The sequence below is a fragment of the Lepisosteus platostomus genome, chromosome 9 (assembly GCF_059453375.1).
Source record: "Lepisosteus platostomus isolate fLepPlt1 chromosome 9, fLepPlt1.hap1, whole genome shotgun sequence".
Taxonomy (NCBI): Eukaryota; Metazoa; Chordata; class Actinopteri; order Semionotiformes; family Lepisosteidae; genus Lepisosteus; species Lepisosteus platostomus.
In genome coordinates, this window is record NC_142619.1 from 9,924,768 (window position 1) to 9,950,371 (window position 25,604).

At 38.3% G+C, this 25,604-nt stretch overlaps 1 protein-coding gene across 4 annotated transcripts in view; it reads left to right on the forward strand.

Annotated features, from left to right (window-relative positions):
- Positions 1 to 25,604, forward strand: part of itfg2 (integrin alpha FG-GAP repeat containing 2) — a 70,541-nt gene that overhangs the window by 20,628 nt on the left and 24,309 nt on the right. For 3 of the 4 annotated variants that reach the window (XM_088646879.1, XM_088646876.1, XM_088646878.1), the window contains 3 exons: positions 3,172 to 3,225; positions 11,770 to 11,861; positions 17,108 to 17,225. In XM_088646879.1, the coding sequence (XP_088503005.1) occupies positions 3,172 to 3,225; positions 11,770 to 11,861; positions 17,108 to 17,225 (264 nt within the window). The remainder of the gene's footprint in view (positions 1 to 3,171; positions 3,226 to 11,769; positions 11,862 to 17,107; positions 17,226 to 25,604) is intronic. The other variant, XM_088646877.1, reaches the window with a different exon arrangement.

Below are 25,604 nucleotides of genomic sequence, written 5' to 3' on the forward strand. Positions count from 1 at the left end.
AGGTTTTCCTCTAGGATTTGTCAGTATGTTTCTCCATCTTCATTTCCCTCTTGTGCAGATTCTCAGCCCCTGCTGATGAGAATAATAATATGCTGCTGCCACCGTGCTTGACAGTAGGGATGGTGTTGACTGAGTAATGCGCTGTTAGGTTTACATCACATGTAAGGCTTTTCTTTTAGACAAAAAATATCCAGTTTTACCATGCCTGACCACAAAGCCTTTTGCCACATGTTTGCAATATGACCACTTTGTTGAAATCCCCAGGTGAAATATGAGATGTTTTTCTACTCTACCATATAAGACTCCTTTGTGGAGTCACTTGGATATTTATTCATGGGGATTTTCTAATCAGTTGAACTCTGTAGATATTTCAAGGTTACCATTGGCCTCACGGTGGCATCTCTAAGTAATTTCCTCCTTGCTGGGCTGCTCAGTTTGGAAGGACAGCCTGTACTAGGCACTACACGGGTGCCTAAAGAAATATATTTTCTGTTTTCTCCTGTTCTGTGACTTTATACAAATCTACCTCTGTGTTGTTATAAATTCTCCTTGGTCTTTCTGGCTTCATGCATTTTATGACCGCTTTATCCAATACAGGGTTGCAGGGGAGCTGGAGCCTAACCCAGCAAGCAATGGACGCAAGGCAGGATATGCCCTCGACGGGATGCCAGTCCATCTCAGGGCACACACAGACAGAAACATAGACACGCACACACTCACACCAGGGACAGTTCTCCAAGAAGCCAAATAATGTACCAGTATCCAGCAGCCATATCACCCTGCAACTCACAACTGGCAACCCACTGAAGCTAAGCAGGTGTGAGCCTGGTCAGTACCTGGATGGGAAACCTCCTGGGAAAAACTAAGGTTGCTGCTGGAAGAGGTGTTAGTGGTGCCAGCAGGGGGCGCTTACCCTGCGGTCTGTGTGGGTCCTAATGCCCCAGTATAGTGACGGGGACACTATACTGTAAACAGGCGCCGTCCTTCGGATGAGATGTAAAACCGAGGTCCTGACTCTCTGTGGTCATTAAAAATCCCAGGGCGTTTCTCGAAAAGAGTAGGGGTGTAACCCCGGCGTCCTGGCCAAATTTCCCATTGGCCCTTACCAATCATGGCCTCCTTATAATCCCCCTCTATGAATTGGCTTCATCACTCGGCTCTCCTCCCCGCTGATAGCTGATGTGTGGTGAGCGTTCTGGCGGACTATGGCTGCCGTCACATCATCCAGGTGGATGCTGCACATTGGTGGTGGTGGAGGGGAGTCCCCATTACCTGTAAAGCGCTTTGAGTGGAGTGTCCAGAAAAGCGCTATGGAAGTGTAAGCAATTATTATTATTATTAGTATGTGTTTGGACTATGGGAGGAAACCGGAGCCCCCGGAGGTGACCCAAGTGAACACGGGAAGAACATACAAACTCCATACAGATAGCACCCCATGTCCAGAATTGAACCCAGGGCCCCAGCAATGTAAACCACTGCACCTCTGTGCCACCCCCTGATTTAAGTTTTGCTTGAAATTCATTACCTGAGGACTGAGGGACTTACAGAAACATGTATATTTATTCTGACAAACTCATTGCGTGGCTAATAAAGGTAATGTTCTGCACCTAAATTAATTTAGATTAGCCACAACAAATGGTTTGAATATATATGCAATAATGACATAAAAACTTTTCTTTTTGTTTAATGCTTTGCATATTTGAAGTAGGTTGTGTATGTAACAAATCATAATTACTACTTAAAAGTGTAATCACTGAAAGCTTTTAAACCGCAAAATGTAAACTCAATGCAAAGGTCTGAATACTTTTGTAAGGCACTGTCTTATGTATATCATTTACATATTCTATTTACAAACATTACATTAAAAATAGTACTTCTGATATTGAAATGTTTAATTAATGCGTATTTTTCATTTCTGAAGAAGAACATTAATATTTCATTTTAAAGATCATGAATTTGAAAGCCATGTTAATTGGCCATAGCACTAGATGACATCTGGCTTTTTGAATATCCTAGATCTTCAATCCTGGTGGCAGACTGTAGAGAAGTCGTGTCATTTCACAGCCTATTGAACTGAATAAGGCTGGTAATTAATAGGTTACATGCAGACTTCTTATTGAAGCCAAACAGACAGTCCATTGCCATTCTTTTGATGGAGTCTGCAGTTGAGTGCAGGAATTTGACATCTAGGACACATTTTGCTGGGACTTTGCTGTGCTGATGTATGCATAGTAGTAACGTATTTCTAAGGGAAAAAGAAGAAGGCTCCAGAGCCGAAATGTTGTGTTTTCTTTCTTCTCTTTTCAGCATGGAATAAACCTGTTACTTGTTCCTTTGCAAGTATTTATAAGTATTGACTCCTCTTCTTGTTTTGACCCATATTGTTGATATAGAAATGACAGATACACATTGACATTTTGAGTACTATATTTTATTCAGAACTTGAATGGTCAAATACCTTTATGGGTGAAAGAAAGCAAAAACTTAAAAAAAAACAACCTGTAATTGGTTGCATAAGTATCCACCCCCAGGTTCAGTTTTGAAAATATGAATTTGTATGCATCATTAAGAATTCGGCAAAACTGTACATCAGTGGAAGGGGGGTGAATACATTTGCAAGCACTGTAGGTTGAGATTATATTAAAGAAAATAATACTCCTCTGTGATAAAACATGAAACACTTCACTTATAGATATGTTCAAGTTTAAAATCTGCCAGTCTGATACCAGCATACTAATCAGAGAGTTGGTACCATTAAGATATCATTCAATAATGTTAAAGATGTCTTTCTTTTCAGGAAAACTTAAAAGCAATGAATTTAGTATATTGCTTGTGACTGCAAACATTTGAAACCCTAAAATTAATCTTGAACTTGAGAACTTAAATGTATTACACATAGCTTGCAGAAATTGAGCTGAAAAAAAGAGCTTGCTATTTTCAAATCCAGTACTCAAATCCATTCTATAGTGCAGAAATAATTGATAGACTTAACTTATGTGAATTATGGTACCTTTTTTAGTAATGAGAGACTGCATTTAGATATGGTTTCTGAATACGGTTTGCTCGTTGGGTTGAGCGGAATTTTCAGTTAATCATTCCATAAATGAAGTTCTCTGTTTTTCCTTTGCCAGTAGCAACAGCTGAGTTGCTCTGTATTATTTTCGTTTACAGGTTCAAAAGATGAATCCTCCAAACGCGGCCTCTTTGCCCTCTGCACATTGGATGGTAAGACCGTGAAATATTACTGAGGTGGCTGCTCAGTCCTTAAAATTGCTTTTTGGTGAATAGGCTTCCACAAACACTAGTTTTAGTTTTACAGGGGAGAAAATGATATATTGCATTATTAGAGCATTGCAAGCTTAGTGGAAAGTTAAATAAATTTTAGAGTTTCACGGAATTTTACCCTGGAAAATAATACTTTGACAGTATTGACATTTTGCAATCTTGTGGCTGCTGCATCTAATTCATTGACATTCCTTCAATTATACTACAGTGCTTCTCATAAACAGCCTTTTCATTTTCTGGGTGATTGGGATTTCTATTTTGATTACTAGTTTCCTTGAATGTGCCTTCATCTAATCCTGTTGGTATGCATGAGTCTCAAAATTAATTAAATAGGTTACGCAGTGAGGAAGACCAATTGTTTCTCACCTCTTTGACTATATTCAGAAGGAAATATAATTTGGAAATTGTGGGGTGACAGTGGTTCGCAACATACAACAAGAGCATTAGCTTTGAACATATTGATTTTATTTTTTCTTACAGAAAAATTTTGATGTAAGGAAAATTTTAATGCAAATATCCTTTACAAGCCACATCTGCATGCATTAGAAATGTTGGCTATGACTCCAAATTAATCATTTAAATTAACACTGAAATAAATATGGTAACAAATGAGCTGTTCCTGTTTGAGCTGTAGTTTGCTTTGCAGCAGCAACTGGGCTGGAATGCCAATTAATTCTGCTAAATTTGAACCACATGAGACCCCCCCTTAAAGTGAAAGACTGTATTGATACAAGAAAAGTAATCTACAGAGTATTTTAGGAGATTACTGTGTAATGTTTTTTGTTCTGTGCATTCTAATGTCTTAATAGGTTTACACCAGTCTTAAAAAGATGCTAAGAGACATTTGAGCTCTGGAATAAGTTTGGACTGCAGCAAGTTATCCACAAAATGAGCAGTGTTTCTGAGTATTAACTATCGTGGTGAACCACAGATTGTTTTGAGAATTACCTAAATCAGAACAATCAAGTTGTTATATTCCTGTCCATATCGGAATGTGTAAGAAACTAAGTGTGCTTTTTTAAAATTTGTTTTTGAAGAGAATACTAGTTAACGCTAACGACAAATGTATGGAATTAGCCTTACAAGATCACCTTTTTTGTAAGGATACTTATTACAACTCAAGATAAACATTTTATTATTTTGCAGTAATTACATTTCCGGTTTAGGGATATTTTTCTAAAACGTAAATCTACAGTATATTAATACTGTAGGGTCTGGAATCTGAGAGAAAATTGTATATGGAAACTCTTTCTATCTATCTAGCTCCTCCAAAGGACGATCAAATATTAATAGTCGTTTTAGGTTTCTTTTGAAATCTGCTGGATGGTACGTGCAAGTTTTGTCAAACTGGGCTCCAGAATCTCAGTAAGTCACTTTCATCTTGGGGTGAGAGACATAATTAGCATGAGTGTTAGGGGGTTCCGAGCAGAGGAAATGGAGACCTTTCACTAAGTGCTCTCATGCATCGCTTTGAAAAATATAATTAACTGTGAAAGCAGGAGAGGGGCAGTGAGCTGCCTTTGAGAAGGGAGTGTTTTTGGTTTAATCATGGACTTCACCAATGGAGCGGAATATTTTTTGTCATACTGTTCCTCCATTCAGTAGTGGTGAGTTGTTTTACCAAGCATAATAGACAGTAAAGACCAAAGTCATACCAAAATCATAGCCTTGAAGTCTTTAGGAAGATTCAGTATTTTTACTAATTCATTTGACTGATGCTTTTATCCAAAGCGAGTTAAATTTGCACCCATTCATACAGCTGGGTTTTTACTGAAGTTTTAGTGAAGTACTTTCTTCAAGGGTAAAGCTACATTGTCCTACCTGAAATTTGAACACTTTCCAGTTACAAGTTCAGAGACCCCAGCTACTGCTCATAATGCTTCCTCAGTAATGTTTGATTAACTATAGCAAAAGCTTTTCTTGTATTACCGTGTATTTTTTATTTATGTTACTCATACTGTACTCACAAAAACAATAAGATCCTTGATAGATCTTTCCTGCCATTAGTCCTTTCCACAAAGGCAGCAGATCCTAACCAAACTGTCAAGTGTAATATTCTGTCTCTTTATTCTTGAGGAAGAGTTGTTCCATTACTCACAAGATGAGCGTTTCAGTGACAGGGTGATTAATAGCAGTGGAAATCTCTTCACAGTCCTCAAAATGGAAGAACCTCTGTCAAACACAGAGGCAAAATTATGATGTTTGCAGCTAAATCCCTAAATAGCTTAGATGAAATGAACATATTGCTCAGTCTGCAGAGATAATATTAACGTAAAAGTAATTAAGGAAATTTGTGTAATTAGAGTTAGTTATATGGAGCTATTACAGGATATTAGAAATTATATGCCTGAAACCTTCAGGTCTTTCAAAAATAAAAGACAGTATGCTCAAATGTACTGCATCAGATGGAAAACTGCTTTCCATTCTGGTCTTTTGTATTGCTTGTAAATTAGCAGCCTAGCTTTGCAGTTTATACTGTAAATTGTTTCAGTAACATTAAAAACTTCAAGCCTAGAAATGTATAAATTATAATTACAGTTTGCTAAATGTGTTTGCTAAACACAGGATGTCACCTCAGTTACCTTTATGTATTTCATTAGAAACATGGAAAGTTACATATTTATTTTATTACTTATAATGGGATAAATTCAGACTTGTATTCCTTAGCATTGCACATTCCTACAACTTATGTTCACAATGCATGCTCACAGTTCATTGTTTTATCCTCATGGTGGTGGCCATTTAAAAGGAATACCCAAGAAAAGAAATGCTATCTAAGGACAGAATTTGTTCCTGTAAATAGTTTGTTTTGTTTAACTCACAAACATAGATAGTCAAACAAGCATTCTAGAACTCCTATCTAACTCATGCACTTATAGTTACACCAGGGCTGGGAGTGCCTCGGTTGCTCCAGGTAACCAACGCTCCTTCTGAGCCAGTGCAAACTCACTCAGGACACATTTCCCAAAGGCCACTAATCTTTCAATCAAATAGACCATTCCAAAATCAATCAGACAATTAAGCAGACTACTTAAAAGACTTTTTGCCCGCTAATCAGTACTGCGACATTAGGCTAAGCACTCGGTGCTAACCTTATCATTACTATAAACACTCATCCATTGAATGTTTTTGCCCAGATTCACGAGCACTAAATGAGGGGGGCCATTCAGCCCTCCTTGCTTTTTTGGTGCGGAATTTCTCGACCCTTTTTCTCTTTCTGTCTTCTCCAAACTGCAGCTCCCAGCCTTCTCCACTGCTGTCTCCAGAGAGTCTCATTCTGCCTCAAACCTTCACATTTCTTCAGACAGCTGTCTTCAAGCCAGCCTCTCTGTTGCGTCAAGGCAGCCTTTTTTCGATCTGCATTTATCAGACAGCCACATTTCAATCAGCCTGCATTTCTTTATATCTCATTAAGCCCTGCTCCCACCAAGCCTTCTGAAAGATGCCCGAGGCCCTCTGCTCCTCTGCACTTGGAGCTGCTTGTCTTTTGCCACGGCCCTGAAACCTCAGCAACCCCAGCATAACACTTATCAAATGATATAAACCCATGACTACACTTTGTTTCCCAAGTGTGGATGAGGCTTATTGTACAGTGTTTTGTTTTTTGTTATTTGTATTACAGTTTCACCTTGATTCATCTATTGTGACCAAGGTCATCTTGATTTGCTGCTTACCATTACTATTTATGCTGGTGTTGATGCCTAGGGGTTTGGCCATGATATGTCCTACAGTACTGAGAACTAGTCTGCCAGTTGTAAGATTTTCACAACTATAGTACACTGTGGAAATGCAGAGCAATGGGTTCCTTTGTTATTGACTGAATGTACCATGCTTAGTAAGCAGAGAGTAAGTGGATTGCACAAAGTGCAGCAAAACAATGTTACGAATCATAACAGTATGTTTGTAGCAGCACCACATCCTAATCTTAGAATTCTCTGTGCTTCTGGCAGATTGAGACAGGCTGTAATCACAAACACTACCACTCACGGTGCAGTTTGGTGGAGATAGCCGAGCAGGGGATGCGCTGTGCAGTTTGATGGAGGTAACCGAGCAGGGGATGCACTCTGCAGTTTCACAGAGATACATAGCCTAGCTATGTATTTTAAAAAACAATATCGCTGAATGGTATCTTTTTTCTGAAAAGGAGATTACATGCCATGACTGGAGGCAGGATCAGACTTGGATATTTGGGTTTCACAGAAATTCTTAGAAAACAAGGAATTTAATAGAATGACTATAAACTACTCAAAACACCTGAAATTGTTAATATTACAGTGTGGCCTTTTATTGTTGAGGTATGCACTGCTTGAAATATGGGAATATCGTTTTAATGATCTCTTGCAAAACAATAGTGGAATAATGGCTTCTAGATGAAGTCAGTCTGCAAGAATGGCAGTAATAGTTGATGTGTGGATATCTGTGGATATTTACAGAATTTTGTAATGTGTATGGGAAATGTAGCTTTTTGTTAATGTATTCAGCTCACCCACTGAAATAAAAATACATGCTGTACTTGGTGAGGGATACACTTCCTGTTCTGTTTTACGGAAGCCCTTTAAAAATAAAAAAGAGAAACATAAAATTCATAAAAGCCACTCACAAAATCCAAAAATATTATAAAGTATTTGTCCTTTGTCTTTGTCCCCTCATGTCAGATCTGGTAGTCAACGTATATAATAAGGCCTGGGCGGGATTTGCATGAGAGGTTTAAAACTAAATTAGCACATCTGTGTGAAACACTACAGACTAATTTCTGAAACTAAGAAACTCAGAAAACAGTTGTCCTTGTCACTAGCTACTATGAGCTGTACTGCAATTGTTTAGCAGTTGCCCAGTTTGCAGAACTGTTTTACACTGTTGTGCATCACCACAACACCGTGTCTTTGGAACATATGAGATATTAAATTAAGAAGAACATATTTTATTAACTTTCCTCAGATGTCTATGATGCATTGCATGGAATGCACTGTGGTTAAAAAGCATAATGTCCTGATCTGTGACACAGCTCACACGCACTCATATCAAGTAACAAAGAAGTGGCAGGGAGAACATGTGGAACATATAAACTCCACACAGACAGTCACCCGGGGAAACTTAAGTGTTTGAAAAGAGTTTTGTTTCTCTCTAGCTGGCCTAGCGATCATGTTATTGACAATTAGTTTCATTTTCCATTAATCTTAAAATGGCATTTTAACAACAAATGGAAAAGATTTAAGATTATTAATGTTATGACACCAACTGAAAATCCTTGTGCATCTCTGTCCATGCTCCTATGGTTTGTACAGTCATCATGTTTAATTTAAGAAATAGAATTTACCTAGAGTTAGGGTTAACATTTTGACAAAGTTTGTAAGTTACAAATTTAAACAATATTAATAATAATAATTCCTTATACTTATACAGCGCTCTTCAGAGTACACTCCACTTAAAGCTGTAGAAACAGAGATTCGAGCCTGAGGTGTCCATTCATTAAGCCAAGCTTTGTTGTATGCATACAAGGAACAATACAATGAGGATTATTGTTGTAGTTGTTCAAAGGGGATATGGCTCTACATAGTTTATATACACTTTTCTCTAGACCCCCCCTATCCTGTCTTTGAGATACGTTCTCAAGAAACTGAAGGACTCAGAGAGCAATTAAAACATTCCTTCCTTATCAGGGGGTTTGGTACAGAAGGTGGGAGTTTAGTACAGAGAGGGAAACGCATCTGTGCTAAAGCAAGCATGAAGGTTAGAATTTAACATGTGAATTCAGAAGGAGTTCACATCTCCTACCACTATATAGGTACAGAGTAACATACAGATTCTGCTAGCAGACTCCATCATAGCGCTTTACAGGTAGTGGGAACTGCCCTCCACCACCACCTACAGTATGTGTATCTCCCACCTGGATGATACGACGGTGGTCATAGTGCGCCAGTACGCCTACCACACATCAAGTGAGGAGAATAGAGTGATTAAACAAATTTATAGATGGGGATTATTACGGGGCCATGATTGGTAAAGGCCAATGGGAAATTTGGCCAGGGTGCCGGGTAACACCCCCACTGTTTTCGAGAAATGCCCTTGGAATTTTTAATGACCACAGAGAGTCAGGACCTCGTTTTTACGTCTCATCCGAAAGAGGGCGCCTTTTTACAGTATAGTGTCTCTGTCACTAAACTGGTGTATTAGGACCAGGCTGCAGGGTGAGCACCCCCTATTGACCCCACTTACACCTCTTCCAGCAGCAATCCTAGCCTTTTGAGACGTTTCCCGTCCAGGTACTGGCCAGGCTCACACCTGCTTAGCTTCAGTGGGTTGCTAGTTGTGAGTTGCAGGGTTGCATTTGCTTAAATTAGCTGGATTAATCAAGCTTCAATGTTGGAATGGACACAATTGTAAAACATTGATCGAGTATTTTGTGCAATTTGTCCCGTATAATGGAAATGGAACTGCAAAGAAAGATCCTTCTAAAGCTTTAACTAGATGGAGGTATGCAGAGAGGAGAGGAGCAGGTACAAAACCTGAAGTTTTAACAGTTTTTAGAGATGGAACCGGAGAATCTCCGGACACAGGGAGCCCCAACTTCCTTTACTAAGGGCTCCTGCAGGTCTCTTAATGATCTGTTCCCACTGAGACCTCTTCATTAAGAGCCTAAAGGAGTTCAATACAGACCCCCAGCAGGCTGCCCTCTGGGCTGAAAGTAATTAATATTAATGCATGATCTTCTCCTTGTTTGGTGGGTAGTGCTGTGATGTGGATTATCAGCTCAGAGTGGATGGAGTCTCCATCTGCCCTGGGTCTCCCTGCATGGTTTGAGGCTTAGGGCTGGTTGCCCCCAATCACGTTACCGACTCGCATCTATATTTACCACCTCACTGGGTTAGGAGAGGAAAAAATAATGTTTGGAAGGCATAAAAAAGTGGAAAAGGCAGGCTGAGCAAAATAAACTAAATGGTTTATTAATTTAGAGACTACTGCATTGAACCTATGTGCTACTTGTTAACAAAGTGTAGAATATATTACTATTTAAAGAGCAAGAAAAGTGAAAGGATAAACATATTACTGCCGAATTACTGTAGTACTATAGTGCTTATTTTTTTGTTTTGGCCTGCCTACATCAATTTGTAAATCATACTAAACTCAGTATATCAGTATAATCCAGTCCATACTGTACATTACCTCAAACTACACAATTTTACATCAGTTCATAAGCACCTGCATTGCCTCTCATTTTTATTTTATATTGATTTTAAAGTTTTTTAAAAAGTCCTATTTGATGTCCCTTATACGTGTCGTACTTTCCTGAGGCTTAAGGAATTCTGGCCATTCTCGTGTTTGTAGGTTACTTAGCTCACTACTTCTGTATTTATTCACTCATGGTCTTCCAGGAATTCCAGAAAAGGCACCTTTCCTGCTTGCTTAACTGTGTGTGATGTCAGGTTAGACCTAACCTGAGCAGGGGCATAGTGTAGATCTCTAAATATTTGTCAATGAAAAATCACATCTCCAGCATACAGTATGCAGTAGTTATCTTACCTGAAAGCCACCAAAATGTAAGAAGGAGGCTTATAAATGCCTTAGTATCTGTAATTTGAATGTTGCGGTATATCTAGATTTGGACAGCCACCAAACATAATAAAAGAGAAAGAAAGAATACAGTTTGGGACTATTCAGCCCATCATGTTCATTTCAATGTTAGTAGCCAAATGATTAAAAAATTCCCTCAAGCTGTTTTCTTAAAGGGTCCCACAGACACATCTTCAGAAGCACATCAAGGCAATTGTTTCTAGACTTCAACTTTTAGACTTCTTTGTAAAGACGTGTATTCTGTTATCTATTATGAATTTTTTATATCATGTCCACCATTTATTTAACAGATCCACACCTTAGTAAGGTTCGTCTATTTAGGTTTTGGCTGAAATGTTTTTACTGTCACTAAGACTAATTGGGTGTGACTAACACTGATCTTTTCCAAGGTTGTTGTGATATACGCATATGACTATTTAAGTCATATTATGTCAGTGCCAGTTACTTTATAAATACTGTAATATAAAACATTTGAAAAACAACACCTGTGTACTTTGAAAAACACTGTAAATATTTTAACATTTAGTTTAACATGATTTGGGCATTTTTTCAACTTGAAACAAATTTTCGTTAAAGGATCAGATCACAAGTTTGATCTTCTGCTTAGTGTTAGATGTTAAACTTTAACACAGCATGTACAGTAAGTACAGTTCAAAATATTCCTAAATGGTGCACCTAAAAAACAAAAGTTTGGTCCAGGGTCATCTTGGATGTTATCAGACTTCCAAGGAGGTACTCTAATACCAATACCCTAGGACTGTTTTATTTTACCTCTGGTTTGAAACATTTTTATAATGGAAAAGATAACATCCTTGTTTGCTTATGTATCTGGGTCTTTAACATGGCATTATAAAGGACACTTCTTCAGCCAGATTGATTGAAGACATAAAGTTCTCTCTGTCCATTTTGCAGGGACTCTGAAGTTGATGGACAGTACAGAGCAGTTACTATGGTCAGTCCAGGTTGATCACCAGCTCTTCGCCCTTCAGAAGCTGGATGTGACAGTGAGTGCCAAATAGATTCTGTTTTATTTATTCATTTTCATTGTTTCCTTACTTAATCCTTTCCATCCTTACTGTAATCTTTACTGTTTTCTGTCATATAATGTCTGCTCAAAACCTGCACAGTATCTACAGAATACTGTGTATACTGTGATTCTGTAGATCTTCTCTTGAATTTACACTGTTATCAGAACATGGCACTGGCTCTAGATCCTGTATTGTCTTCCTAGAATACAAACTTACTTTAATGAACTTTAGTGTTTCAAGAATGTGCACTGTTTCCAACTCCGGTCCAGGTTTATATACATTATCTAATTTTCTCATTCTAATTATCTATTTTTTTGTTTTAAAATTTAAACAGGGTAACATTCTGCATAGGATACACACATCCTGGACATCAAAAATAAATGTGGGCTTGTTAATTATAGATGACTATGTCAAGCAGTATACTTACTATTAATAAAAATGCTAATCGCTAGCTGGCTCAGAATCCTGTTTGTTACTGGGTAACGGTAACTAGAGTACTGAACATATAATTCTGAACTGTTGATCCAAGGAGCTCAGTTTTGCTATCGTGAGACATATTTGGGTCAACATGTTCAGTGTTCTGTGTGTGGTAATTTGTTTGGTGCGAGTAAAGTTTTATTTAATCTCTGACCCAGGGAAAACTGTGGTGTGGACAGTTGAGGAGAGAATGCAGGATCGTGCTGTGTCCGTTATTCTTTTCTGTCTGTCTGGATCTGCTCAGAAAGCCCCGTTTCATTGAGGATTGCTTTGTTTCCATGAATCAGATCCTTACCTTATGGATTTCCTTTCTTGGTGCCAGGGGACGCTGAGGCAGAGTTATATTGCTTTCATGTCCTGCACCAAGACTTAGAAATCCTGACCCTGCTTTTTCACCTTCTATCCCCTAGACCAGCTGTGGGCAAACTATGGCCCGCGAGGCCACATTCGGCCTGCCAGCCAGTTTTAACCGGCCCTTGAGGTAAAAAATAAATCAGTCAATTTTCGCCATATTCCACCTTGTTTGGTTCTATTTTTACTTACATTTCATTATTCTTGCCGTTAGATGGCGCACGTACCTCAGTGGTTCCAGACTGTGCATCGCGCCGCCTTAGGGAGGTGCCATTGTCGGTCGGGGTGTCACGGGTATCGCCAGTCAAAGAAAAAATGTATTTCAAGCAAAACCAGCTGTTCATGCACACAGAATGTATAAGTGGTGCGCTACCTAGCTAGATTGTGTCACATGACACTAGGCAAGAGAGTCGGCAGTCTGTAAGCAGCATACCAGTTGACCGCGTGTTTCATGTTTCTATGAGTGGTCATTTTGTGAGTTTTTTGTTACACGATCGCAATGGAGAGGTTTTTAAATATGAGTAAAAAACGTGAAGGACATGGAGCCTAGTTAAAGAGAAATGGAAACCAAATACAGAAAGTATGATGACAGTTTCTTGAATTTCTGTTTCACATGCACAATTGTGGACACTGAAGAATATCCACTGTGTGTTGTCTGCCTTAAAGTTTTAAAACATTGAAACGTAATTTAGAAACTGTTCACTGTAATTTGATAAGTAAGCCTCCTATTTTTCTTGCAAGTTAAATGAATGAACACAAAGCTGTTTTTTCTAACCAAGCTACAGTCCCCAGCAAAGTTCTTCTTTCATCATACAAAGTTGCATACCGATTAACACAATGCAAAAAAACTCATACTATTGGAGTACCAAGGAATAAGCAACAGAGCCCTGCAAATTCTGCTTCCCTTTGCAATTGCAGAGATGGCTCTGTGGCTAAGGACCTGCGCCTGTGGCTGGAAGGTTGCTGGTCCAAATCCTGTGGCCAGCAGAAGGCCCCTGAGCAAGGCCCTTAACCCCAACTGCTCCAGGGGTGCTGTACAAGTCTGACCCTGTGCTCTGCCCCCTAGCTTCTCTCCCTGTCTGTGTGTTTCACGGAGAGCAAGTTGGGGTATGTGAAAAAAGACAATTTCCTAATGCACAAAATTGTATATGGCTAATAAACTGATCTTATCTTATCTTAATTTCCTGCCTTTGTGAGGCTGGGTTTTCAGCACTTGCAGTTATCAAATCCAAGTTCAGATCAAGAGTCAATACTGAGAAGGAGATGCATGTTGCCATTTAAAAAATACTACCCAGTATTTTTAATGAATCATGTTAATATAATTTAATAAACAAGGCCACCTACCCATTAAGAGGCACAAACAAAAAGACATTGTATTTCTCCCCCTTTTGGAAAAATATTCATGTTAAATTTGTACTTTTTCTAAGTCATTTTATTTGCATTTTACAAAGATGTTGACTATTTTTTAAAAGTCATTATTAACCAAAAAGTATTTTGGTTTTGAAAATGATTAAAAATAATAAAAAATTGGATCAACTTTGTTTTTATTTTAACCCATCATTTCCATTGCAAATTTAAAATCTTTTGTAAAATATCGCACTGCCATAGAACGTATTTTTGAGACAGGGGAGGCATGTGAAAAATTTGACAGGCCAAGGGAGGCACCCATCCAAAAAGTTTGGGAACCCCTGATTGAAGAAGCAGAAAGTAAACAGTGAATCAGAGTGTTCAACAAAGAATGGACTGCAAAATACTTTTTCACAGAGGTTGGAACAAAGGCTGTATGTTTAATTTGTAAGGAAAATATCGCAGTGTTCAAAGAATACAATCTCAGTTGGTATTTTTCTACCAGACATGCTACAGTAACTATGCTAGCAATCTGTCATGTGAGGAGCGGGCTAATAGAGCTTCCAAACTAGCCGCTAGTTTACAGGTTCAGCAAAATGTATTTTTCTGCCCTTCTACTATCCAAGAGGCCAGCACAACGGCAAGCTACCTGCTTGCATATAAAATAGCTAAAGAAAACAAGCCGCTCTCTGAAGGGGAGCTTTTTAAGTGTATGATAGAAACCACAGATATTCTTTGTCATGAGTGCAAGAGCAAATTTGAGATAATAAGATTATCACGCAGAACAATTACCCGTTAGGTTGAGGTGATCGGTGAAGACTTGTCTTGTGAGTTGAACGTCAAGTTTTATTCAGTTTTTATTTTTTAATATTTAAATTTTTTTCTCAGGTTATCGTTAACCTTGAACTAATAAGCCTATGTTGGATTTTAAACTTATATAGGGCATAGGCTATCTGTAAGAGGAGCCTGAAGTGGCCCTTTATACAGTTTCAAAATGTTATGTGGCCCTTGGACCAAAAAAGCTTGCCCACCCCTGCCCGAGACAAATTGCCAAACTCACACACATCTCAGTGAGCAGGTTGCTTAGGGCATGGAAATCCCATCTATACTGTAGGTCATTGTTCCCTTGCATTCTGTGTCACCCTGCTCTTCAGAGTGCACAGAAACCGTTCTGCCCCCTTTTCAATCTGGAAAACTGCATTTATTCTTGTGAACAAATAGTGACATGCACCACTGTGCTGAATGTTATCCAGGGGTGTGGATAAAATGATTCTGTGTCCTGGCCTAACAAAACATGCTTTGTTATTTCAGTGTTAAAGAAGACTCATTTCATCACTCAGAGCAAGTAATTTTACAGAAAATTGCATTTTAGTGCTTGTTTCAGAAAACCCAATTTCCGTGGAAATTTGCTTCTAGTTATGTCTGGAAACTGACAACAACATGGACAGCACTCAATGGGTGTGCATACACACGCAAACACACAAGTAAATCATTCATTTGCCAAATGAATTTAAAAAAGTAATTGGCAGATGTACAAATATTAAAAGCAGTACATCAAATGTATGTGGGTACAAACATAAAGGAAAGCAAAGTCATTTATTAGATGAAAAAACACCAGATAAACACAAAATGGGCACAGTCTTCAGTTGTCAAGAAAAGTAAAACAACCAGAGATTTATTTAACTTACTTCTGTATTCTAAGTGTTATGTTCCACATCCCTCCTCTAGAGGGTGCTCCTACCCCTTTTGAATATTATATAGTTTTGAATATTTCCTGGTGAGTCTCGTTTAAATTTCGGTTGAAAGCCTAGCGCCTCTGCAGTTCCTGGCTCAGTCTTGTAAGATGGACGCCACAAGGCTTGTCTATTCCCCAGGCTTGCGGGCAGCCCACGGGCAGGCCTTATTCCCCAGCGTCCTGACCATTTGAGTCTGGGGCTCAGAGCGCCTCGTCCTGTTATGCTTTTAGTTCTTGTTCCTGCTCCGGATCCAGTTCCGGATTTTAATCCTGTTTTTGTTTTGGATGGATCTCCCAGACTTTGGACTACGGACTGCGCCTACTTCCCGTTTTGGACTTCACTGGACTTGGTTGCATCGGCATTTCCCCCCGTGCACCAGATCACTATAGTCACCGCCCCCTGTCTGTCAACCCGTCCTAACCCTGCTGTACCTTCCTCAGTTGTCCTTTCCAGTCATTTCCGGATTATAACGCACTTCACAGGAGTCAGAACCGGCTTCCGTGACACTAAGTATTTTATGTTAGGCTCCAGTGCAATTGCATCTTCCCCATGGATGGTAGAGTAGGACCCAAACCATGGCATGACTTCCAAAATGCGTAGTTCACAATAGTGAGAAGACATCGTTATGTAGGTGGTGTATAATATAAAACTGAAAAATATACCTAAAATAAATGGTTTTATTTTGTGTTTTGTTTTGTTTATAGGGAATATGGTTTATATGCAATTGACAGGGTGGGTCCAAATGAAATGTTGATGCTTGTTTACTGGAATTCCATTTGTTTGGTGTAGTGGGACACACTACTGGTGGGAGGGGCTTTATGTAGAAAAGAAGCATCTCCAGCCTCCACCTGCTTTTATTCTTTGTAAATTACAGTATTATAAATATACATGTACTATAAATATAGTGTCCTTTGTGTTTGAAGTGGTTGCATTTTCACAGTGGTTGCATTTTTGTATGTGTGGACTTCAGGGAAACAGCTCCATTTTTTCTTTGGCCATACAGTATGTACTATAGTGGCTGTGTCATCATTCTTTTAGTGACCTATCTACACTTCTGCACACCTTACTAACAACTTTGTTTTGTATCATAACCAGTAAATTCAGACTTAACCTTTAGACCTAGTGAGTCATCTTACTGTCACAGTCATTTTGTTACCTTATGTTTTTCAGTTACTGCATTATATTAAGTTCTGTTAAATTGCAGTCTTTTTTGCATCTTGCATCAGGGCAATAATAATATTAATAGTCCTCATTCCTTTTTAATTTCTAATAATTCTAATAATTGATGTCTATTTTTCTATCTTTGTGTAGGGTGATGGACGTGAGGAGGTAGTTGCTTGTGCCTGGGATGGGCAGACTTACATTATTGACCATAATCGGATGGTGGTCAGGTTTCAATTTGATGAGAATGTCAATGCTTTCTGTGCAGGTAAGGATACTCAGACTACTCTTATCTTCTCAGAAGTGCTGTTTTTTGTCCTTTTTTATTTATGAGAGGAGAATTTAAACTTGTAAAATTATAGAGTAGGTGAGTTAAACAATCACTCACGCTGTGTCAAACTGCAGTTCAGCACATATTATGTCTAATAGTAATGCACAAGAATTATACGTTCAAAAATGTTTTTGGGTTGTGAACAACACAGAGTCATAAGTCACTTATGAGTGGGCAGCAATACATTCATATATGATTAATTAAAATCTTGGGCTAATCTTTCTTCATTGTTAATTAGCTGTGTAGTTACCATTAACTTGGTGGGAGTAAATAATGTTATATAATAAATATTTTTTGAAATATTTAGGGAGTCTGGATGCTCTGATTTCCTTCTTCTTCTTTACACATGCTGGTTACTGTAGTGATGTGAGGGTTTTAAATTATTATAACCAGTAAATTATTGTAATCAGAAATTGTAACAGTAAATTGCAAGAGTAATTTGATTACTTTTAAGAATCAATTAAACTAAATAATTTACAGTTTCACACACAGATTCCAAATATACAATATACAATGTATTGATATAACATCAAAACATGCGTAACAAACGTAATAGAATATACTTATAAAATGATCTACTGTGATAGATTAGCCGTTTATTTACTCAGAGATTAGAAGGAGAATAGTTAATAACTTTGGAGTTAAAATACATTGACTAAAAAGTGTTATGGTCTAGCTCTTAGGTTTTATCAGTCTTATGTAATGACATTACATTCATATTCTTAGGTACAGGTAAATATGCATTTACTATCGTGAACAGACAGTAACATCAAACGTGTTTGGAATAATAGTTCAATTCTCTAGAGAATTATAATGTTAATAAATAAGTTGTATACTCAAAGATTAATTGGCCAAACATCCTTGATGAGTTCAAGCTTCCAATTGAGAAAACAGAGCTGGCTGGGTTGGCCTGTAGTCTACTTGTCAGCTGCTTGCTCTCTACAGACAGTGTACCATTACTGAGAGGAGAGCGAGGAAGAAAGAGAGCTTTGCCTAACATTTCTGGTGAGGCAGCTTTTCCAGAAGTTAGTGTGGGTTAGCTTTGGTCTTTAAAAACAGTCTGTGCAAGGTTCTCTTCTTGGGTGCGGCTGCAAGGTAGATTGGGGAAAACTTGATTAATCTCGGCTACATGCTCAGATATTCAGGATGTCGACAAAAGGAGTCTTAACTGTCTTATTTTGTTGATCAGGTGAAAAAAACTGAGTTCTCAAACACAAGATTTAATCTGTTTTAGGAAGGATATCTCGGCTGCTTTTTACTTACTCTCCCAGCCTGGTGTCTTAGAAAAAAGTTTGAGTCCTGACTTGAATTGCTTGCAGTCACGTGTTTGGAAAAGTCAGATTGCCATTTGGAGAGAGATGAAGAGCCAGTGAGTTAACCAATGAAAAATGAGTTGAGTGCTTTTGTAGCTTTTAAGGTGTGACATCACAGCTAGTGATCAGTTGATGTTATCAGGTATCCATCCCGCAGGTCCACCATTGGTGGATCTTCCTTTGGGTGATGAGCAGTGACTTTAGACCCATGGTCCTGTGAAGTAACAGACTGCAGACTTAATATAACCCATCTGCTCCATATATCTGTATACTGTATCACATTAGATGGTTCAGCATTGGATACAGCTTAATGGTGTCCCTTATCAGAGGGACCTTTTAGCTACATTCCTCTGCATTTACAACAGGGCACCAAGCTGTGCCTTTCAATAATACAAGGATTATTAGAAATCTAGATTAATACTTAATTCTAAGTGTAATTCTAATAATATGTCCTGCAGCAATACTAGGAGTACATACTGTAAGTTGTGACGCAGGTACAATATGTTTCTTGTGATGCACCATTGTCTCTTTCAGAATATAGATCCTGGCCTCTGCCATGATTCAGCTGCTTTCTGACACTGTGTAAATGCATTATTACCATATGACAGTCAGATCATATGAATATGAAGTAAACATTATGCATACTCATGTTTTCAAGGTTAACTTGTTTTTGTAGGCTGCAGATGTAGCAGCACCGTTTATGGTAACTTGGCAGTGTTTGCTTGCTAGTACCTCTTATTAATTATTGTTTTCTGCAATAAACTGTAATTAGGCTCTCTTTTCTTCCACCGCATTATAATATTTACAATGAGTGCTGTTCTTCTGATCTGATAAGTGTAATATGTTTAAGTTAGTAATGGGAGCGAACAGTTAAAACTGCACCAAAAAGAGATAAAGACAGTACAGGATTAATTTATTTCCTGGTATTTATTGAATGAACAAATATTCTATTCTTTTGGCATCTGGTGTTTTTTAATAAGTGTGCATCTTTTTAAAGTAAAAACCAGAACCCTGATTTACAATGAGAGAATAAGAGAGAAGAATTAATAAAACATGTAATAAAATGCAGGTATGTGAGTTAAACAGTTTACATTGCTGTATTTAACTTTTTTAAAAGTGATTATTATGTGTTAATAGGAATGCTGAGACACCACATAATAACTAAGTAAACTAGCAAATTCAAAACTAAATTCCTTTTACATCCTGGTAGAAAACTTTGTGTATTTAAATGTTTACCCCCAAACGCAATTGGATGTCACATCGAGGTTGGCATGTCAGGGAATGTGAGGGCCCGTTGTGCTAAGCCCATTTTGAGAACTTGAAAATTGGTGAAGTAATTACTCAGTTCCTCATCTGATCCACTGTGTAGTAGGGCTGCTGGTGCAGAATGGCAGAGTGGCTACCACATATCTCCTTTTTACCCTTCACAAATACAAGAATGTACAAGGAAGTATATCGTAAAAAATATCAAATTTAAACAATATAATAATATAGTGCATATTTTGGCTGATTCTCAGTTCTAATTTATATTTCACATATATTTAATAATAAACAATATAATTCATTCTTAGCATGCTGATGTGTCACCTTTTTGTATTTTGGTTTACTCCAACAATAATGCTACTGTTCAATTTGTCTTCTAGATTTGTTACCAATGTTACATTTATACATCAGTCTTATTTGCTTAGTAGAATACACATTTACAAACTGTACACCTACCACGGGTGTGGTTATTGAAACATGCAGTTGTTCAGCTATATTCCCAAAAATCTATTAGTGTAGCATTGTATGTAATTCAAAATAAAAATAAAAAAGTGATACATTTCACACCATCAACGTTTGTAAATAAAATTAAGTGAAAGCAATTGACAACAAGAAATATATATTAAAGATAAAGTTTTTTTTTACTAAACAGATATACACCTGATGCTTTAATACAATGGCACAGAAGGAACTATTGATGTATAAAGTCATTCCCAAAATGAAATTTATTAACAATTTGTGCAAGTTGACTGGAGTGTGTCTCTGGAGTGTGTATTGTTCTATTTTGTAGAATAAAGATGGTAACTGATGAATGTGTTTTGTTTGCAATGCAGATTTAAGGTGTCAAAAAGCAGTTTTTGAAGTTTTAGCTGTTTATAGGCTACAAGCTCAATATTTCTCAGTTGGAGTTTCAATGTTTTGAATATTTATCAATATATTACAAAAACAATGTAATAGCATTTTTATGTTATTTTGCTGGAAACATTTAAAATAGATTTAACAGGCTGTCAGCTGTATGTTTTCTTTAGAAATCTGGCCCTTGGGTTCAAGAACAGGGCTTATGAGACCACACAGCTGTTCATAGTCAAAAAGGAAATCATTACAAATGCAAATGGTGGTGTAAACAAGGTATGAAGAGAATGAGAAAGCCTATACTGTCTCTGTTCTGATCGTTAACTCTTGTATGAACTAGTGTAGTGTTTACTCTTGTTGTCTGGAAATTATACACTAATGCCAGTCCAATGAAGAGATGCAAAAATATTAAAATAACCTACAGTTACAGTTTTTGTAATTTGCTTTTCTTATACACTGCATAAATTCACTTTATTTTACATAAATTCAGGTTTAATTAAATGTTTGAAGACATTGCATTTGCAAAAATCATCATCTTGTAAAACTCTAGTCAGGACACAGAGTTCGGACATCAAGTCTAAGGAAAATTGTGGTGATAAAACTGTTAGTTCACAATGATCATAACGTGGCATGGCTTTGAAGTATATTTTGAAACCATACATGTAGAGACCAAATCACAGCCAAATCATAAAACTACCTAATTCAGGTGTCAAGCAATAAACCAACATGACTAAACACTAAGGAATGGCAAAGGTCTGTATTGAGTAGTATTGGCATCGAAGAGGCAGTAGTGCTGTGAGTACTAAAATCTTAAGATAAATCTCCAAGGTCAGACTACAAAAGTTTACTTAAGGAAAGAAGAGATGAGGTACCCTGTTCCAGACCTGCTTTCTGATGTTTGTGTGGGTTTCCACCAGATACTCTGGTTTTCCCCCACAGTCCAAAGTTATATTGGCAGACTAATTGGTTTCTGAAAATGTATCTGGCGTGAGTGTGTGTGTGATTGTGTCTGCATGTGTCTTTCAATGGACTGATGTCCTGTCCAGGATGTGTCCTGCTTTGCGGCCGTTGCTTGGGATAGGCTCTGGCTTCCCTGCATTTCTGTATTGGATAAAGTGGTTTGAAAATGGATGAAAGGATAATTTGAAAGAAAAGTCTGTATAGTATGTACCTGTATACTGCTCAAGTACTGGGTGCATGTGTTTGTCATAACTAGACTCCAATTACTTTTATTATTTTCTTTTACATGGGACATACTGACAGCTGCACCCTGTTCATAGGGTCAAACTATTTTTCCTGCATAGATCAGAAATCAACATTAATTTAATAAATGTTTCATAATATCAGCAATTCACTTCTTATAAGTATATATGTTTACAATCAGAATATAAAGCAAGGAATTTCACAACATTCTCTAAATATTTCAATAAATGCATGAAATCCCTGCCTAACAATTTAGGGATGTTGTGGAGTAATCTTACTGTAATGGGCATAATTACTTTTCCCATTGGATAGTTTAAAATCTGTTTTTGAAAATTAAAATTTTTTTTTTTTTACATGCAGCAGCTAACACAGCATTGGCAAACTGTGTTGTGTGGTCCTCAAGGATTTTATAGTTTGTACACATCTGACTCCCAACTGGGCAAGTATCCTCATTAATTTTACATCATTAGATCAGAAAGCAAATCTGAAGGTTGAAGAGGTTGTAATATGTATTTGGCACATCGGCTTAATATAGATGAGAATGATTTGAAATGCACACTTAGCATACAGTTAATGAACATACAGTAGTATAAACAGCAAGATAGATTTCAGCATAGTTCCTCTGTGGCTGTTAAGAGGTAGTTTCGCAATGCTCCGAAGCCCACTGGGAAAGTGTAGCTCTACTTTTTTTCTGGGTTTCTCCTATTGGTACATTTCCATGTCATTTACTCCAACTTAGCCTTAAAAATGTGTTTAGGAAGTTTGTGTTTGCCCGAATATTGTGGCAAAATTAATCTAGCCAGGAAAGAGAGCAAAGCACCTTTCAACAGTAATTCAGAATGTTCTGATAATATACAGTAGGCTCCTGTGTCACTTAAGATAAGCTTACTGTTTATGTTACATACTCCACTGCTTTTTGCCTTGTCTGGCTCAGCCTGTCATAAAGAGTCAATTTCTCAGCTTAAATTTGAGGAAAAGCTGTCCATTGAGAATCATTCTCAATATCTGCTAGTGCACATTTGGCTCAATCTCCATTCAGCTTGGAAGATGATTTGCTTCTTTCTTATTTTTTGTTCTTAAACCTTTTGTCAAGAAACAGCAGACTTTGAAGAGAACCCTCAAAGTGATTCAATTACATTGCAACCCCAAGGTTTGTTTTGAAGGAAAAAAATGAAACAAAACAAAAGAAATAAGCAATTTCTAAAATATTTAGGAATCATTGCAGTGAATGCTTTCTTGTTTACTTGGTTCATAACCATGGTCTAACACTAAGCTAGTGTTGCAGAGTACTTTCCTTTATTCAAACCAGCTCATATCACCTGTCATTAACTATTAGTGCCTTGCTTTTTTCGTTTTTTGCCACGTGTAACTGAATATTCCACACATGCACGCCCAAGAAATAAACCTGAATCATTTCTTTTTGCCCTGGATAAGTCAAATCAATAACTTCTCAAAGTGTCAACGGAGGGGTGGGAAAAAAGTGCTGCTCTTTACTTTGAAGATCAGTGAACCTTTCCTTTGGCCATTGTGGTAGCAAGGCTATGCCTATGCTCAGAATATTTTTTGTAACATTGTAATAGTAATCTTTCTGCTGCCTTCCTTTGACTCACTTTTTTAGGAATGAGGTTGGACTCTTATAAGTATTCCTGGGCTCTTATAAGATGTCCTGGCTTTCCAATGACATCCCAGGCCACCATAAACTGGGCCCATTTTGACACTTTAGGTGGCATTAAGTTGAATTCGTTCACTGTGGGTGTCGGACTCCGTCAGTGCTGCATCTGGTCACCACGCTTGTTTGTGGTGTTCATGGACAGGATATCAAGGCGCAGCCGAGGATGTGAGGGTGTCCGGTTGGGGGGAATAAGGGTGGCATCTCAGCTATTTGCAGATGATATTGTCCTTTTGGAATCATCTGACTGTGACCTTCGGTGTCCACTTGAGCGATTCGCTGCCGAGTGTGAAGTGGCTGGGATGAGAATCAGCAACTCCAAGACTGAGGTTATTGTTCTCTCCCGGAAAAGAGTGGATTGCTCTTTCCAGGTGAGGGGGGAACAGCTGCCCTGAGTGGAGGGGTTTAGGTATCTCGGGATCTTGTTCACGAGTGATGGAAGAGGGGAGCGTGAGATCGGGGCAGCATCAGCTGCTTTTCTTTTTTGATGGTGAAGCGGGAGCTGAGTTTGAAGACAAAGCTCTCAGTTTACCGGTTGATCTACGTCCCTGTCCTCACCTACTGTATGATCACGAACTGTGGGTAATGACCGAAAGAACAAGATCACAGATACAAGTGGCAGAAATTAGGTTTCTCCGAAGGGCCGCTGGGCTGACTCTCCGTGACAGGGTGAGGAGTTTGGCAATCCGGGAGAGCCTCAGAGTAGAGCCACTGCTCCTCCAGATCAAGAGGAGCCAGTTGAGGCGGTTTGGGCGGCTTCAACTGGAGCTGTTCCGGGCATGTCCCCCTGGGCGGAGACCCCGTGGCAGACCCAGGACACGCTGGAGGGATTATATTGGCTGGCTTGGGAGCACCTAGGGATCCCCCAGGAGGAGCTGGAACCTGTTGCTGGGGACAGGGAAGTCTGGGCTGATCTACTCGGCTTGCTGCAACCGCGAACCTCACCAGGAAAAGCAGACTGAAGATGGATGGATGGTTGCAGTTCCAAGAGGGGGGCACATCTGGCCCCAGGTGGAGTTCCCCTGTCATAAAACCACATACAAGGCTATAGAGTGAACCAGCAATAAGGAATATGACACCTAGAACATGCCCACTCCACTACAGGTGATGATGTCACAATCAGGCACCTTCCATGACAGTACAGTTGCATTTTGCAAGATTCTCTGGATCCCTGGCAACTTAACATCATATTGTTATGATGGGGTTTTGTGAAAATGGTGAAAATCAGGATTTGACCTAGTGGTTTTGTCAATAAGTGAAGTTTTATTCATAACCCCCAATTTGCAAGTATTTTCTAGCAATACACCCAAGTGAATGGTATAATTAGAGGCACGTAAATTTGTTCTCTGGCACAGCTTTGTTGAGAGTAGTAATAATTCAGGTACTGTACATATGGTTAAGCAAGCATTTCTGACAGTGAGACAAGACACCAACTACACTACACACAACAACACATACAACACACAAGTTACTGTATGTACAGTATTTACAAACCAGGTGTTTCAGAGGCCTAACATTCTGGGCACCCAGAAAACCCCACTGCTACTAAGCTTTACAAAATGATCTGGGGTTTATTTAGATACTTCTATATCCTCTTTATTCAGTGTAGGTAAGTAATAAAAAAAAAACACTCATAATACTTTGGTATATAGCAGAAGTGTGGAATTTAAATTCAGGAAAGTTATGCTTAAGCTCTATATACAGTAATATGACTTTATCTAGAGCAGCCTAGTGTTAGGCTAAATCTCTTCAGTCTAGAACTGAGGAAATTGAGAGCAGATTTGATGCAATTATACAAAATCCTAAGGGGTATTAGATGGGTTCAACCCAGGGGGACCTTTTCACTCTCAGTAGTAAAACAACAACACGTGGTAAGAATTGGAAGCAAAATAAGTATTTATTTAGAACAGAGAAAAAGTAACATGTCTTTGCATGTAGAGCTGTGGTAGTCTAGAACAGGCTTCATAGACAGTTTGTTGAGGGCTAAACTCTTGGCACCTACAGTACATGAAATTT